The sequence below is a fragment of the Oreochromis aureus genome, linkage group 1, assembly GCF_013358895.1.
Source record: "Oreochromis aureus strain Israel breed Guangdong linkage group 1, ZZ_aureus, whole genome shotgun sequence".
NCBI classification, from domain to species: Eukaryota; Metazoa; Chordata; class Actinopteri; order Cichliformes; family Cichlidae; genus Oreochromis; species Oreochromis aureus.
The window spans coordinates 37,974,937-37,994,135 of NC_052942.1; the positions used below are offsets into that span (position 1 = coordinate 37,974,937).

Here is a 19,199-nt window from a genome sequence, read left to right on the forward strand (position 1 = left end):
ACTTGCTGGCTTGCTCTACCAAAACGATGTAGCTATCCCTGTGTTAATCTAATAAAGCGACCACAGAACATTGTCTTTCCTCTCCCTCTGTTTCTGGCACATCCAGTTCAATCATTTCTCTAAAATCTCATAAATACCTTTTTTGTTTTACCCCCTGCTCTCCTCATATTAGGTTCAGATTATGACTGCTACTCAGTGAATGGTGATGCCGAAGGTCCAGATGGACAGACAGAGTTTGACAAGTCCTCCACAATTCCTCGCCACTCTAATATTGCCCAGAACTACAGGCGAATGATCCAGACCAAGAGGCCAGCCAGCACAGCTGGCCTGCCCACTGGTGTTCTTGGTCCAGGGGCTCATGGGATACCAGGGCAGCCTGGTGGAGCTGGTGGAGGTGGAACAGGGACTCCAGGGACTGCCACCATCCGCCGAACCCCCTCTACCAAACCTGGCGTGAGGCGCACGTTATCCAGTGCGGGGCCCATCCCCATTCGACCACCCATCGTGCCTGTCAAAACACCCACTGTCCCTGGAGACTCACATTCACCTGGTGCAGGTGGAGGGCATGCCGGTGGCGTACCTGTCCGTGTGGGCAGTGAGGAATGTGTGTTCTTCACTGGAGCTGAGGATTCACAGGGAGCGCTTGATTATGTGAAGGCATCACCAAAGCGCCTCAGCCTGCCTAACACCGCCTGGGGATCAGGGGCTGCGTTAGAGGTCTACGCTCAGCAGCATGGGGGCCTTGCAATAGGAACAGGCTCAGGCGCTGGATCAGAGGAAGATCAGATGATCGCAGCCAATCGGCACAGCCTAGTGGAGAAGATTGGCGAGTTGGTAGCTAGTGCACATGCCCTTGGTGAGGGCCAGTTTCCCTTCCCTGCCCTCCCTGATGACCCAGCCCCACCACCAACTGGCCCCACTGACACTCAGACAGGGACCGAAGGGGCAGAAGGGTCTGGTGACATGCTGACCACCATCAGGAGAGGAGTCCGTCTTCGCAAAACCGTCTCCAATGACCGCTCAGCTCCCCGTATATTGTGATCGGAGGAACAGCAGAAAGAGGATGATGCTTGTCAACCGAGAGGGAGTCAGGTGTTGGTGTGATGCAACCCAACCACCTAGTACATACACAAAAACTTAACCATGTAGGGAAAGCTATAATATAACAGAAGACGAATGAAAACAGAAACATACACAAAAAAGTTAAAGACACCATTAGAGTAATGATATATAATATAATGATAATAATAACAATAATAATGTTAACCCATGCTGACCGTTAAAAGTTAAATGCTGAATATTGACAGGCTCCTAGCAGGCCACTATAACTAGTGTGTGTTGGACGCATGTTTGTCTTCTATACACCTTCACCCAGGGAAGGAAAGACTCGCAGGACAAAAAAAAACAGGTGTGATTTTTTTAAAAAGAGGCAAAGAAAGAGAGAAACACTGGGTTCTGTTCTGTTTTGCCAACTTACACCTTTCCCTATCCTCTTCTCCAACTAACCCGACTGTCTGATCCCAGATGAAAGACTGTTGACTGAACGAGGGGCTGGTGTGGACGAGAGAGAGAGGGGACTCAGAGTGCCATGTGAGCAGCTGGATTTGAACCCAAGCTGTCTCAGCAGCAACACACTGTACTTATTAGCCCATTGAACTGAAGCTTTGGTATTAGTACGGGGAGCTAACAAGCCAGAGGGCCTCTCTGGTTCATCCTAATGTAAAAGAATCTTGAAAAAAAGGAAATATCCACTGTTGGCATTGAACCGTGCTAGTTCCCCCTTCCCCCCTCTCTCGCTCTCTGCGTAGTGAATGAGTGCATTCATGGGTGTGCATGTGGGCAAATGTAAAACGTGAGTGTGTGTCTACGTGTGACTAATTGTGTGTGTGTGTGCGAGGAGGGTGGGTAGAGCTCTGCTGCAGGACAGCTGGTTACCCAATGAGGGCAGGGCTTTTTCTCCTGTGTGTTGTGCGTGTATTTTCTTGTTTATATTGTGACGTCATTTACCTTGTTACCGCTGTACGAGAAGTTACGAGACGTACTCCAGGCGTATAGATATATTCATATATATTTTCTAGAACCAGAGAGAAAATGTTAAATCAGAAATGGAGCAATAAATGTGTTTTATTTTCTTGTTTCGAAGAAGCGGCTCGATGGAGGATTGTAGATTCTCCTTTGTCACATTCAGGCAATCATCAGGAATGCTAAATTACACATCAACTGTGAATTCATGCCTAGCCGGTTTTGGCGTGTGTCTCTCTCTGTCCCTGTCTTTTTCTGGTGAATGAAATGGATTACAAAAGTCTGGGGGGAAAAAAGGAAAACTGTAAGCACTTTGATAGGGGATAGATAATATGTACAATAGCCAGTAGGTGTTGTTGTAGTCATAGTGTATGACAGGGAGTGAGAAAGTGAGCGAGATGGTATCCAGGGGGAATTATTTAATTTGTGAAAGAAGAAGCAGAAGAAGACAGGGAGGGACAAAGAGCAAGTGAGAAAGACTGGTTGATTTGGGAGATTGGTTGAATGAGATGGGATAAGAAAGTGTGAGGGCCATACAAGCTATTGCTTGTTGTGGATCGTGAAGAGCACTGAAGTTTTTAATGCTGTGGCTGCATTGGCATTTAAAGGACTGGTCACATAATGAAAAAAAAAAAAACACAGTATAGACAGGTCAGACAACGTCTGAATAAAGCAAATCCATATTTTCCTGTCAGTTTTATTTTTCTGTCACTGAGACTTCTGCCTCATAGCATCAGAGGGGAATGTAGGTTTGATTGAGTTTCTACTGTGGAGACAGACCTTTAAAAAAAACCTAATAAAAACAGCTTTTCAGAATAAAACTTTTTCCACTGTGAGTGGAACAGTTGGAATTCGGTTTTCCTGTATTATGTTATTGTAGAGAGGCGAAAATGTCAAAAATTGAGCCAATCCAATCAAAACTATAAACGCACCTGTGGTCAAGAACAAAATCTAACACCTTTACTTGGATATTTACCACTTAATACTTAACCAGTATCAACAATTGAGGCTGTTTAGATACTGTATTTTTCACTGTCCAAATCTTCAATGACAGTTGCTTATCTAAAAAATATCGTCTCACCTGTAAATATTGTGTCTTTTTTTACATTGTGGCCACACAAAGTTAAGCCTTGAACAAAGCTGAACAATACTCTTTTGCCTTAGATTTACTCTGTATGTTGTCCTTTCTAAATAAAACAAGATTTTAATCAAACAGTATAGCACACATAGCACAGATGTAATAAAACACTCGGAGAGACCATGTCCAGCTTGTAGCTGACAATTTTTGACATTAGTTCTTAGTTCTTTATTTTGGTAGAGAGTGAGGGATTATTGTTTGAAACTCAACAATAGCATTAAAATTGCTATTCAACAATTTGGAGGTCAACGTGTTTGTAGCCTTGACAGTTTGAGAGACTTGAAATCATTTTCAACTCTTCAAATAAGAGACAGGATGAGTTTGCCAAGTGCAGGGGGAGTAAATTTGTCAAAGTGGTTATTATGCATCAAAGTTTTCTTAGCTGCCAGCAAGTTCCTGAAAGTTTTGCCATTGCCCAAGTCTTCGATTGAAAGTTGGACTTCTGCACAGGGTGTAAGGTGAGACTGCCTTTGAAGCTATTGAAAGCCACCATTCTCAAATCCAGTACAAGTACTGGAGGACTGTAACAAGTAATGTAATCTAACCTAAATTTTTCAGATTCTTTGGCCAGCGGGTTTTAGATTAGCTCAATCACATGCAACATAATTATTTAGCCCCACATTTATTCAGTCACCTAAAATGAATGTATTCCCAGCAGTGAGACACAACGCTGGTGTCTAAACACAAAAAGGCCGCCCCAGCACAGTTAAGCTCAGTTCATCGAAAATGACCCAGTTCAGCTCAGGATATGGCTGTATGAAAGAAACTTTTATGAACATTAAGATGCAAGAAATGGTGAAGCTCGCTGATGACAAAGACGTGGGAATATTTAACTTTGCAAGTTGACATAGAGAGGAAAAGATGTGTGAAATGAGCATTTCACTGCCTGTTCATACAATATGTACTGTATGTGCTGTAATTGTAAAAGAGAATCAGGCGCACAGATTTGGTATAAAGGTTTGTTAGAAAATATTACATGTAATATTTAGTTGTTTTTTTTTCTTCTACAGTACTGTTTGAATGTTTTGTCTTAACTTTAATTAATGTAAAAAAAGAAAAAAAAGAAAAAACTCCAGTTGTAACACAAACTACTAAGCTGTGTAACATACGGATGTAGGACGTGTGGGCCAGAGTGAGTGTGTCCTTGTTTGGCTGTTGATCTTTAGGCTAGTGAACTCTTCATCAACATGTCTGTATGCTCTTTTAGCAGTGGCCTGAACATAGCCTGTGACATCCACTCTCCTATATACTCTTTTTGTCAACGTATTGATTTTTTTGCCTCGAATAGAAAATTGTTCCAGGCACATTTGTGGCTTCTTTAGAATGATTTAATATAAAGAGTTGGAGAAGAGATTTTTTTTTTAACATTGGCACCTTCTGCAAGCAAACAATTTTTTTGTTGAAGTTTGCAACAGTGCATCAATTAGGGGATGTTTTAATGTTCTGTCAACAGGAAACTGTGCATTTGTTGTTACATGTGGATGCTGTGTGATGAATCTGTCTCTGAATCTTCGAAGCTGAAAGGGGGAAAAACATGTTTTGAGTGAGAAAAGTGAAAAAGAGTTTTTCCTAAACCACCTGTCAAGGTCACCATGTGCATGAATCTGTATACCTATACTGAATGTATGACATGGTGAAGGATGGCATCCAACTGTGTCTGATTTGCTTAAACTATTGCAATGTCAGAACATTGTTCTTGTACAACTGGGTGACATTTCCTCTTTAAACAACAGGAAAGCAATACAGGGGTACTGCATTTATGTGTATTCACAATCATGATCCACTGTGGGTATGATAAAGGAGAATACCATTGTTTTGTATACTAGGATACTTGCGTTGTCCATCTTAAAGTTATTCGACACTACATAGCTCTAATGGTGTTCAGATATCAGAATAAATAATGCACACTGGAGAAGAAAATAGAACAAAATATCATCCTCATCATCGTCATTGAAAATCACCGCGACTAAAAGCTGCTGTGAGGTGTCATGCACTACCAAATGGTTTAATAAGCTGCCAAACCAAAACACTGAGCCATTCAAATGATAAAACTGGGTGTTAGTGTTGGGTGGTATGTTTAATTTTCTAGGTGGTTACAATGAGTCCAACAATTGGGTACTGTAGATATATTTGCAGAATTTTGCACCAGAACCCATTTCTCCTAACTCCAAAATGGACATGGGAACCAAGACTTCCATATTAAGATTTATTTATAGTCAGTATATTTGTCTAATCACCCAACACTGCTAGATAAAAGTAATAAAACATAAGGTATTAGGAAGAATAGGAAAACTTTGGGATCCTGAAACTCAGTATGCAGCATGAAGTTACTGTAGGTGTTAACCTAATTAAGCTATGCAAGGCTTGGTCACTCAGTAGGAAAATTTACAATTTCATTAGTATTATTAATTCAGCTATCTCAAGGCACTTTATATTACATGCTATATATAATGTAAAGATTCTATTATAGAAAAAAAAAACTAGCAATCCAAAGATCCCTTACGAGGAGGCACTTGGCAGCAGTAGGACATTTAAAAAACTCCCTTTTAAAAGAAGAAACCTCCAACAGAACCAGGCTCCTTTTATTTAGCGTTTGTCAAGATACCCCTTCCTGTAGAGTTCTAAAAGTTTCCCAGATTTGTGAGAAGCCTAGCCAAGATTCAAGATTCAAGATGGTTTATTCTGTAAATACCATGTAAAAACATGGTATTTACAGACATACACAGGCTGAAACGAAATGGTGTTGTGTTGTGCAATAATCAGCAAACAATAAAAATACAGTATAACAATCAAGCTGCAGCTTGATGCAACACTCACCAAACTCAGGCGTAAACAATCACACTCATTCAGCTAGCAGCAGTCCTCTGACAGAGAGGGATTGAATATGATCAGTGTGTGTAAAGTCCCAGATTAATAGAAAACCTTGCCACTGAAAAACGGTCGCCATTGAACAAGGTCCTAGTCTAGCACCAGACTTAATCACTTTCTAAGAAACAGAGCCCTAGAGTCATGAAATATTCTAAAGTCCTGCAAAAGTTGCATGTTGTGGCTATGATTGTTTTCTTCTCCAGTGGGTGTGGTTTTCTGAGTATGAGAAGCTGACTTCAGTCTTCATAGCTACAGATGAGTCCCTGAGTCTGAAGATTTAAGTGCTGCATATTTGTTGAATGAAATGAAAACTAAGGAATACACTGCCAGTTATCTACAGGAAGTTATTCCTTTAATAAAGTTTTAATAATGCCCTGGAAAACAAGCACTCAAATATTATAAATAACAACTTGGGACCAGACAAGTATTCTAAAACCTCTGAGTTTTTCAAATTGAATGAGATCACAGCAGCCTAAAGGCGAGACTGCACACAGTAAAAGGTTGAATGGTTAAGATGACTAAAAGACACAACACTGCTATTTTCCTTTAAAATACCCAGTTTACAGCACAAGAAATATCGAACTAAAAAATGTTTTTAAAATTCTAAATTAACTGTGTAACTAACTGAACAAGCTGGAATACCTGTGCTACAGTGTCAGTTTACGAGTGTATGTGTTGTTCAGTGTGGGCCCATCTTCAAATGAAGTGGCTGCTGCAGAAAAATACAAAGGCACATAGACATACATGCATGCAGGCATGCGTGCATAGATAGAAACACTTGTGCACATATTAGAAACAGGACTAACATAAAGAACAATCTCCTCTTCTGTTAATTTCATAATTTGGCTCAGTTGATGATATTACCACAGTTTACTTTCCATTTTATATTAGCTTTCTTGTTTTCTACCAAGATTAATGTGCGAGCTTCTTTAGTAATGCACACATTGAAATAACTTGCACAGTAGTTAAAAATACTGTGTATACTTAAAATACTGCACAACAAGCCCTAAAAACTAGAAAGCTATGTACTTTTCATTGATTAGCATGAGGCTGCATAGAGTATGTGAAGGGAATAGTTTAACATTTTGGAAAATACTTAGTAGAAAGAATAATTCATAGCCACCAGATGGTAATTTTAGTGTGGCGAGGTTTGGAAGCTGTAGGAAACCCAACCCCTCCAAACATTCCACCTACGTGTATAGCTGTAGTTTACTTTGTAATACACGTTTGTGTTAAATCTGAACAAACATCAATGTAAAGTATACAAAGTAAGAGGTTAACTGGCAAGTGTAGTCCCCACAGTGAATGGCTCACACTGACAAGAGAAGTAAGAAAGAAGCTCATAAATTTTCCAAAATGTTAAGCAGTTGCTTTAACTTTTAATGAAAACATGATTTTTTTTTTTTTTGATTATGTAACTGGAGATGGACTGAGTTGAAAATTCCTAATATCATAATTGTCTGAACAGCCTGGAGGTATATGAAAGCTACCAGTTAGCCATGCAAATCGTATTTCACCAAGTGGAAAAAGCAGAAGAGAACTGAATTTAAATGTTCCTCTATTCCCAGACATTTACACCTGTGTATCCCCGTCTTCTCTCTCTTTTTCCTATTGCCATTCAACTTTAATCCACTTTCCTCGATCAGTACACCCAGGGATAATGTGTGGCTGACAAATCAGAAAACAACACTTGTCATGATGGGCGCCCCATTGGCATTACTCTGTCTCTCTGTGCCTCGCAGCCCATCAAAGCTAATGAAAAATAATTTTGATGAAGTCTTTATTTTCACCATAGTCCACAGTGAATACACACTATGCTCAATTTATTATCTTTCTGTCTTTCCCTTCACCCTCTTCCCTCCCCCCTCCTTCTGTGTCTGATTACTGTATGTCAGGATGCATGTGTGGATCCAGTGTGTCATAATGGCTAATGGATGCTATCATTTTGGGACCTGGGTGTTTTGTTCAAAATGCTGGAATCATTAGGTAGGTTAAACTTTTCCCTAGCGTGCACATTAATATCTGCTGGTCTCAAGGCAAGCAGATGAATCTCTAACACTGTCTCAGTGCTAGATTACATTTTAATTAATTTTGATCAGGCTTTTTATGGCATCTTCCTGACATCATCTCAAAGGCTGTTCATGTTACCTGGTTTCTCAGTGAGCTTTTGTCAAAGAGACCATGTGAGCTTTTTAAACTAACAGTACAAGGTCAGTTAGGGAGACCACCAAAATATCATATGTAAATAATTAAAATATATTGCAGTTCAATTGTGAATTGATTTCCATTGTGGCAAGGAGTGACAAAGCATAGGAGTAAGAAAGGGTAGAATATAACAAACCTGAACAACATACAGGAAAAAGTAAAAACCCTAACTGATCTTAGGATCAAGCAAAACCACACCAACTACAACTGTAACACCAGTTAAGCGTGCTTTTGTAACCCAAATTTAACTGAAGGTTGATTTCAAGAGGAAACAGTTCTTCTCTGATTTACTTTAAGTAGATTATACATGTTAGCTAGCTGCCTAGCAATTTGTCTTTTGCAAGCTATCATTAGCTGATGTCATCCAGACAAAAGATGGCTTAAAGCTGGTTCAGCTTCTCCAAGCAATTGTAACCCGAGTCCTTCGAATAGAAATCTGTCCACAGGTTGAGAGTCTAATTTTTAGGGAAGAATTGTTTACATCATTTAATACATGAAAAACAACAACATTGACTACTTTTAACTAAGCATTTAGTGTAGCCAATTTCACATGTTCTGTTTTTGATTGGCATGGCTCAGGAGACAACACTACTAAATCGATATCTTGTACAAAAGTCAATTTTTCTGTCAAAATTGAAATTGCTGCGCAAGTAATCAGCTTTTTTCCAACTGCTGTTTGAATTATTTCTTCTGAAGCCTTTTCACATCACTGTTATAGAGACTGGAGAAGATGCAGCAGTCAACATCCTGTCATTTTGCTGTTTCCTAGTGTGACGTAGTAAAATTAAAAGCAGAGTACAACAGAAGTTCAAATTGCTTGTTGACGACTGATGATGGAACTTAAGGCACAGCCAACTTCTCTCAGCTGGTAAACTTCATGACCCGATACATATCCGTTTCCCTGGTAACGGAGATTTATAGGCGGTTGGAAGACTTCCACTGTGAGCATTTGCTCGCAGCATGAAAACAATGTTAGAAATCTGTATGGAAATAACTTCACTTTAAATATTGTATACTTACAGTAGAAACTTACATAATATGCTACATAAGATTTAACAATGTCTTCATTTGAAATAGCTTAATCAAAATGAACATAATGTTCTTTATTGCTGACTGATCCAAGTAAGGAAACCACAATGCTGGCCATTGAAGAACAGATTGTTTTATATTTTTGATCAGACAAAAAGAAGTTTTGAGTTGCTCTATATACAACCCACTCTTTTAGCCATCTGCCCAAGTTATATTGAACTATGTACTTGTGTATGTGTGTCTGTATGAGTGTGATTATGTGTGTTGTACAAGGAGAGATGGTTAAAACCCCTACTGTTCCTCCCTTCCACCTCCCACACACAATCTGTCAGTCTTTCCTGCTGTCTAATACGGAAGGTATCCACATTAATACACACACACACACACACGCACATATACACACTGGTCTGAAGCAAACATGACTAAGGTTGATTCTCAGAAGCCACATGAGGGTACCTTGAAGTCCTCTATGAGATCCTGATGTAACACATTGCAACCTCTTGTCATACAGCCATACAGAACAGAGTGGCCGAAGTGGCCTCCCGGTGCCACTGTCACTGCAACTAAATTGAATGTCTTGGTGTCTATACTCCAGTTCCAGTAGTGTCTCTTGCTCGCTTGCTCTCTTTCTCGACAGCCGACATCTGAACTCTCAATGAAATCTCTACAAAATTCACAGCTGAGGCATTTTCTGAGGGGCTTTTTTTTCAAATAATAACATTGTGAGAGAGTCAACACCTGCTTCTTCTTTCTGTACAAACCAGTCTTTTAGCTCCTCTTTTTCCTCCTGAGTAGCCCTGCAGGCACTGTGGTCTTGTCTTTCTCTCTTCTTACGCCCCCTCACTTCCGCTTTTTTTTCTTTAATTTATTGTGAATTGATTTCTAAGTTTGGTTCGCCTCCGTCGCTGAAGGTGAAGATTTCTTTTCTGTCTTCCTTTTTGTAAGATTGACCCTTTTTTTGTTAACTTTAGTCACTGCTAATGTAACAAAACGCACTGTGATGATTCCAGTATTAATAAAAGTTGTACTTAAACTGTGTGCTGCTGTGTAAACGAGTCTTTTTATTCAAGAAATATGCTCAGAATCCTAAACCATCTACAGAGTTTAGTATGCACTGTAAGAAGCGATTCAGTATGGGTCAGTGAATTGTCTGTGTGGCGTCTAAAGGCCAGTCAGAGGTAGAAAGGCTAACTGTAGTCACTGAACCAAAGAATGACACTTGTACTTTCAGTGCATGATAACACTGGTTAGGAAGAAATTCCATATCCCATTGGTATATATTTTCCACAACATTAACTTTAGGCAGATACTGTAAATGAAACGTAGTTTTTATGAAGAAAGTCCAGGTTAAGTTAGAGTTAAAATGAATTACACTCTCTCTCAGATGTTGTATATAGAAACATTAAATAGGAGTCTGCAGATGAGAAAAGAGTAATATGTAGTGTACAGGTCAGCACGTATATTCTGATAAAAGCTCACATTTATACAAAAACATGGCCTTTATGTGTATTGCACATGCCTTCGTTCAGGAAGAAGGCATGCCAATTATTCAAGGTCTTTCTCTCTTCTAAGCTGGAAAAGAAGTGCTCTATAGGGCCTTGCTGTCTCCAGATGAGTCTATATTCATATGAGGTTCCTCTGTTTAGTGAACTCTATTAGACCCCTGTTGAGAAGGACCTCTGAAAAGAATTTGCATTAGCTATAGCTTTTAGTGACTTCACCTATTTAGTGACATGAAACCAGGACAACATTGTGAGTTTCAGGTCAATTGCCCTAATTTAGAAGATCATCATTTAGTTGGGAAAAACTGTTTACTCCTCTATGAAAAAAGCCCTCCGTAAAACATCTTACAATTCATCACTGATTGAAGAATATAAGACCAACCATAGGTTTCTCTTCAGCACTATAGCCAGACTGACAAAAAGACAGAGCTCTGTTGGGCAAAGCGTTCCTTAACTAATAATGACTTCATGATTTTTTTCACAAATAAAATTTTAACCATTACAGAAACAGGTACTCATAACAATCTCACAGACGTATCATCACAGCTGGACTGGCCATCGGTGGGCCGATGGTAATTTTTCATTTTTATAGGCCGATGTTGTTGTGTTTTTTTCTGCTGTTGTTGTTGTTTGTAACGTATAAACAATGAAAGGTGGTGACTGGCCAAATGCTCATGATCGACTCTGGGCTGGAAAAATTACAGCCGAGGAGGTCTGATGCCTTTTAGGTGACATGAATGAGTTGAAGAGAAGTTATGAACTGTTTCCGAGAGACAAATAACACCAGGATCCTTTTCTACGTAGCTGACAGCTGGTAGCTGTGGAGGGCAGGTCTAACAAAGTTTTGCCAGGGGCCAAGTAGGGCATTAACAGGAAAGGGGGCACAAAGAAATACTTCTTTCTTATTCTCATTTAAAATGTCTAGCTTTTAATAAATAATCTTACAACCAAAGTGGTGAAATGCATAGAAATCATACATATATACCAACAAGAAAGTGTACATCACCATCACAACAGTGTTTGTTTTCTTTCAAAGGCTTTATGGCTTTACCAATAATACCTGGTGGGCCGGTCTCTAGTCAAAATGCCTGGGCCGATTATTTGTCCCAGTCCAGCCCTGAGTATCATTATGTACAACTACTTTAAAAACTGTTGATATTTATTTAGACTATTTTTCTCCAAGTGATCTTTCTGAGTTAACTTCAGTAATAACTTCCTCCAAACCATCAACGTGTCTTTTGGGCCCCATTGCTACAAGACTACTTAAACAAATCCAACCAATTATTAATCCTTCAATCTTAAATATGATCAATTTATCTCTATTAATCGGCTTCAGCTTAAACCATTGTTTAAAAAGCCATCCCTTGACCCAACTGTTTTAGCTAATCTCATAAATTCTGGAAAGAGCCACCTACATGTTCATTCTTTTTCTCTGAATTTAAACCAGTTTCATTATCCCATCTTACTGATATAATAATGCAGATGAAACCAACTACGTGCCCCTTGGGTGTTTTTTTTTTTTTCTTGTCCGCCTGTCCCCTACGCCATTTCTCAGAGATGTGCTGAAGACAGTCGGCTCTAACATCCTCGCTATTGTCTATCTCAAATGGAACTGTTCCTCATTCGTTTAAACAATCTGTTGTCCATTCACTTCCAAATAAACCTGGTTTGGACCCGTCAGTTCTTGGCAATTTTAGACCAATCTCTAAGCTGCCAATTATCCTCATAATTGGTAACACACATAATATTCTGGATAAATATCAGTCTGGTTTCAGAGCCTTCCACAGCACAGAGTCTGCTCTACTGAAGGTGTTCAATGATGTGTTTTTAGCTGCTGACTCTGGAAAAAGTACAGTTTTAATTCTTTTAGGCCTGAGTGCAGCATTTGACACTTTCGACCACACAATCCTATTAAACCGTCTAAAGACATGTTTCAGCATTCAAGGCGCTGCTCTAAAATAGTTTGCCTCTTACCTGGAGAGCAGATCATACTCTGTGATACTGGGTTACAAATACTCTTCCCCAGCTACACTCACTTGTGGAGTACCTCAGTGCTCTATTCTGGGCACTGTCTTATTCTCCTTATACATGCTCCCATTATGCTCCATTTTTCAGAAACACCAAATTTCCTGTCACTCTCATGCAGATGATACACAGTTCTACCTCTCACGAGTCACGACATACATTGCTGGATGTCTCTGAACTTTCTCAAATTAAATCACGACAAAACCGACATTATAATTTTCAGTAAGCAGGACTCTGTTAGTCTTATAAGAAACGACTTGGGCCCATTATCAGCTAATGTACATCCCCATGTAAAAAATCTTGGTTTGATTTTTGATTCTACCCTCAAGCTGGACAAGCAAATAAATTCAGTTGTTCGTGGCAGTTTTTTCCAACTCAGGAGCATTTCTAAACTCAAAAATATCCTGTCATCTAAAGACCTGGAAACTGTTATCCGTGCTTTCATATCATCATTGTCTTGACTACTGAACTCTCTATTTAGGCATCTGTCACTCAAGCCTGTCCCGCCTGCAACTTGTCCAAAATGCAGCCGCAAGGCTCCTGACGGGTACCAGAAAGAGGGAGAGTATCACTTTGATACTCGCATCTCTACATTGGCTGCCAGTTAAATACAGAATTGATTTTAAGGTTTTATTATTTGTTTTTAAAGCTCTCCATGGTTTGGCTCCAGGTTACATTTCAGATCTTCTTAGCCTGCACCTACCCAGTCAAACTCTGCGCTCCTCCAGTCAGATGCTTTTATTAGTTCCACGCTCCCAGTTCAAATCTAGAGGTGCCAGGGCTTTCTCCATTGCCGCCCCGAGACTCTGGAACAGTCTTCCCCCTATTATAAAATCCTCTTCATCCTTGGAAGTCTTCAAATCAAATCTGAAGGCCTACCTATTTTCCAAGGCTTTCAGATCTCTCTGACACCTCTTTTATTCTGTTTTAGCTATTCTGGTCTTTTATCTCATTGGATGATGTTTACATGTGTATACACGTATACATGTATGGTATGTTCACGTATGTGTGCTTGTGTGTGAATGTGTACATTTTTGTATATGTATGTGCATATTTGCATGTACACATACATATTTACGAACATATGTGGATGTCTTACAATGTTTTCTATAATGTTTTCATCTTATCTATTTTAATTCTTTTTATTATATTATCCCTCTGTTCAGCACTTTGGCACTTGATGTCTTTTAAATGTGCTATATAAATAAAGATGACTTGACTTGACTTGACTTGAAAGAGTAAAACAACTAACTGATTGTCTGGAGCGGAATGTTTCAGTCAGGTTTCAGAGCTCATCACATTTAGTGAAGGTTACAAATGATCTTCTTGTGTCTTCTGACAGTGGACTCATCTGTAGTCAGGGCTCTAGAGTGCGACCAGATGGATAGAGAGAGAGGTGAGTAGCTTGAATAAAGCGATATCGATTCATTAAATCCTGAATCGACTTGTAAATATAAATGTATTTTGCCAGAAACGCCAGAATCTCAGGTTAAAGTTCACAAAACTATTTCAAAAACCACCAAACAGCTAAAGGAGCAAATGAGAGCAGAGCGGACCCGACGCATCAGAATCAGCTTTCGCTTTCTCGGCTTTCAGCCCGGACGGCATGTCTGTGTACGTGCTGCCGGGTGAGAAAGCTCACAGATTCTGATGCGTCGGCGGGTCTGCGCTTTGTTTTTACGTTTTTTTTGCACTAGATTCTGAGCTGCAGGTTTTATCTCTCTCCAACCAAAATTCACTGAACCAACAGCAAAAGAAGATCCAAACTACGCTTCACATTTGATAAACATCGTTATGAATTCCGTCTTACTTTTGCTGTTTTCTACGTGTCTACGTTGTTCACAGCGCTGTCGGCCACTGTCTTTTTCTTTTTTTTTTGGTACTTAAATGACCTTGGACAAGAAAGCCTAATTTCTGCTGTTCAATACGGAAGAAATGTAAACTTTTTAAAATTATGCAAAATTGAAAATTATTTTTAAGGTTATCTGCTATAAAAAGCCAGGCCAGGAAAATCTCCTTCACGTCTTTCTGTGTTTTAGCCTCAGTTACTTTGACACAAAGGCATCTGCTGTGATGCTACACCTCTGATGAAGTCTCACATGTATCAGTACTAATAAATGATCAGAATTATAATATTTCTGACTGTCTGAGGCAAAATTGAATCGAATCGAATGGACTATAGAAATCAGTGATGATACCCAACCTTAGTGAGTGGCCTAGGCCCGACAAAAGTGGATGTAGCTGTGGGTAATAACGAAAAAGTTATCAATAGTTCTTTTCATCTTTTCTTAAGTTAAGGCCTGATCCGTCTGAAATTCATAGCCAGTGCTCTGACACGGAGCAGTGTATCCAGAAAACACATTATATTCTGCGATAAATGCACTGCCAAAGTGTCCCCTCTCCCCACTGCCTTTCAGTGGCAGGCAGCAGCAAACAGGTCGTCAGAAGAGGCCGAGATGATGATTAAGTTTAACATTGTCTACAGTATTACCAAAGAGTGCCAAAGCACTTTAAGCACAAGCACTTTTTCAGGAACTTATCTTTCTTGTAGAACTGTGCTCCAAATAAAGAACTTTGTGTTGACAAGATGGTTAGTTAATCATTTACATATTGATATTGTCTGTATGTACAGCAATCCCCCCCCCCCCCCCAAAAAAGTGCACATGTAAAATGCTGCTGATCCAGAGAGAGCTGCCAAAACATAACACAACTGAACCTGTCTGGGTCTGGATTGGTTTGTGCTTCTTGTCCAGAGACTGGGTGTGCCTAACTTTTCTGCTGGTGTGCCTAAGAAAAAAAGTTAGGTGCACCATTGCAACCGTGCCAAAAAGTTAGTCTAGAGCCCTGGTAGTCCTCTGTTTGTAGGTATAACTGTAGGTATTAAATGTAGGTATTAAATGTATTAACGGTGGTTTGAATCATATCTATGTCCAATTTTTACCTCTATGCAAATGATACCCAACTTTATCTTTCCATTAAGACAGATAGCATATACCAGTTAGTTAAACTACAGGAATGTCTTAAAGACAAAAAGACCTGGATGATCTCTAATTTCCAACTTCCAAATTCAATTTAAAGAGGGTTAATATATAAAATATTAAACAACTATGTAGGACTGGTTTCATTGTGCAATATCTCTAAGATTACAAACATCTTGTCTCAGAGTGACACTGAAAAACTAGTTCATGCATTTATTACTTCAAGGCTTGACAAGTGTAATTAGTTATTATCAGGATGTCCTAAAACCTCCATGAAAAGCCTTCAGTTGATGCAAAATCCTGTACTGATAGAAACACCCCTCTCATTTTAATGACCTTATAGTAACATGTCACCCCTTTAGAGCACTTCGCTTTCAGACTTACTTGTGGGTCCTAGAGTATTTAAAAGTAGAATGGGAGCCCGAGCCATCATCCTTCAGGCCTCTCTTCTGTGGAACCAGCTCAAAGCTCTACCTTTAAGATGAGGTTTCAAACTTTACTTCCTTAGAACCTTCTAAGGAACTTAATGGGGATGTGGCAAACAACTCTAGAGGCCAACGTCAAGCCAATAGCACAAGTCACCATCAAGCGTGGGATCTACCAAGGAGACGCTTTGTCCCCACTGCTCTTCTGCACAGGCCTGAACCCCCTCAGTGAGATAACTGACTGGCTGCAGATACCGACTACAGAATGGATCAATGGTCAGCAGCGTCCTCTACATGGATGACATCAAGCTGTATGCCAGGAGTGAATGAGACATCAATTCACAACACTAGGATCTACAGCAACAACATTTGAATGTCATTCAGACTGGAGAAGTGTAGTCGGATAGCAACAAAGAGACAGAAGGTAGTCAAAACTGAGGGGATCACACTACTAGAAGGCAACATTGCAGATATTGAGGTACCTGTGAACAAGGTTATTATCGTTAACGAAAACTAACGAAATAACGAAAACTAGAAGTGAAAAAACATTTTCGTTAACGGAAATAAAAATAAAAACAAAAAAAGGAAAACTAACTAAAACTGTAATGAGTGTTCACAAAACTAACTAAAATTAACTGAATTTATAGCAAAAATGCGTTTGATGTTTGCGTGTCATACAATAGTCAAGGGTGAAAATGAAGTTTAGTTTCCAGGTTTTTTTCTTGCTGTGTCTCATTATGCCAGCAGGTGGCAGTACGTTAGTCGAGTCGTCTGTGTTGCTGCTCCGTCCACGCGCAGAATCATGTCAGGAAAAGTCTGGAGAAAGCGCCAGAGTCCAATTTGGGATTAAATGGTAAAATGGTAAATGGCCTGTATTTATATAGCGCTTTTCTGGTCCCTAAGGACCCCAAAGCGCTTTACATATCCAGTCATTCACCCATTCACGCACACATTCACACACTGGTGATGGCAAGCTACGTTGTAGCCACAGCCACCCTGGGGCGCACTGACAGGCGAGGCTGCCGGACACTGGCGCCACCGGGCCCTCTGACCACCACCAGTAGGCAACGGGTGATTACTTTGAATATGACTGTGTTTTGGATAAAGCAAGTGTCTTGTAGTGGAAAGAGACAAATTATGAGGGACATTTCTAAAGGGAAAAAAAAATCCCACAAACCTTAAAGTGCACTTGAAAAGCTCACACAAGAAGGCTAACCTAGCTTACCTGGAGAAGGTAAGGGAGCACGCCCAACCCTCATCCCCAGAAACAGAAGCTAATCTTAGGCAAGGCAGCGTGATGCATCCCGAGACAACAGGACTGGGATATCTACATAACTGTGTGAGTCAATTGCCTTAACACCCGGTGCTGCAAGAGTTAATAGTCTCATTGGGGCCAAGATATACATTTTATAGTTGCCTGGTATCAATGGTTGTTCATCTGCCTTTATTTATTTATTTAAAGAACCCATAGGTGGGAATGTGAGTTGTCTTTCTCTGCGTGTTAGCCCTGCGACAGACAGGCGACCTGTCCAGGGTGCAGGGTATGGTAGCTGGAATAGCAACATACCCAAGGATAAGCAGAAGAGAATGACTGATATGATGAAACTGGGATTTTGTTACACTTTATTGCAAACACAACTAAAACTATAACTGAAACTAATCAAAACTAAACTGAAACTAAGGATTTTCCAAAAAATAAAAACTAAACTAGCAAACAATTGGTAAAAACTAATTAAAACTAATATAAAATTGAAAATCTGAAGTCAAAACGAAATAAAAATAAAAACTAATGAAAATTGCAAAACTATTAAAACCCTGCCTGTGAATCCCACAGGCAAATGGGAACCACCAAGAGGCTGCTACGAAAACTGAAACCAAATACAGAACCTGCAGAGAGTAAGGCAAGTCTTCAGGAATCAGCTGAATGAAAAGAACAAAATCTGAGCAACCTATGCCCTTCTGGTTATCAGATAGCCTACTTGGACAATAAACCAAGCCAAGATCCTGTGGGACTTGCAGAAAATTCCGGTGATGGCTAACCAACTGGACATAACAGTGCTGGACAAGGAGAAGAAGATGGTCATAGTGATAGATGTAGCCATACTGAGTGATAACAACTTCAGGAACATGGAACATGAGATGCTCAAGAAATACAAGGGCTGAGAGAAGAGCTTGAGAAGATGTGGAGGGTGAAGGCAAGAGTGGTCCCAATGGTAATTGGAGCACTTGGAGCCTCTGGTGGAGGACCCAAACTTGAAGAATAAAGACTGCGCGCAGGCGGAGAGGGGAATTGAATATATTATATAACTATGAATGAGATATTGTCCATGAATGAGAGCATATAGCACACTGAGGCAGAAAAGAAAAATGAAAAAATAAATTTAAAATCTAATTGGACGGCTAAAGAATTTCTCAAAACCCACATACACCTTGCAAAGCTTAGCCTTCAGCTGCTCTTAAGCTGGGTGCTTTGAAAATCTTTTGTTTGTCGAGAATCAAAAGGGCTTCATCTGAGAAACTATACTGTGAAATACCCAATCATAACCTTTGTGGTTATGAACAAATCATGAACACTTCACTATGCCTTAAAGATCCTTACCATTCTTTAAATAACAACACATTTTGAAGTAGCCAGTATCTAGTCATTCACTAACTAACAAGAGTTAATTTATCATCTCATAGTCTATTTTGAAACTCAAAGGATAGTGAAACACGAATGTTGGACAAGAAAAATTTGTATGATTAACAGTGAAAATAAATAATGATTAAAACCATGGCTAAGAGTGTTGGAAAATGCCTATAGGGTTTTATTCTGAAGCACAGACATTGATTACTTGGCCAGAATTAGAGAAACTAAACCCCATCCTGATTACACCTTAGTGAAAATTGCAGTTGCTAATGCTGAGTTTGCAGTTTCCACTTTAATTCAGATTTTTCCAGGTCATTGCTCCTGACAAAGTGTTATAGATCACTCATGAGGCTGGAAATGAAGTGAAAGAAATTAGAT

General features: G+C 39.7%; 1 protein-coding gene across 2 annotated transcripts in view; it reads left to right on the plus strand.

Moving 5' to 3' along the window:
• Positions 1-10,300, plus strand: part of LOC116319965 (protein MTSS 2) — a 75,890-nt gene extending 65,590 nt beyond the window's left edge. For both annotated transcript variants that reach the window (XM_039613573.1, XM_039613579.1), the window contains one exon: positions 173-10,300. In XM_039613573.1, coding sequence (XP_039469507.1) covers positions 173-1,041 — 869 coding nt within the window. In that variant the 3' untranslated portion in view covers positions 1,042-10,300. The remainder of the gene's footprint in view (positions 1-172) is intronic.
• Positions 10,301-19,199: the final 8,899 nt, after the last annotated feature.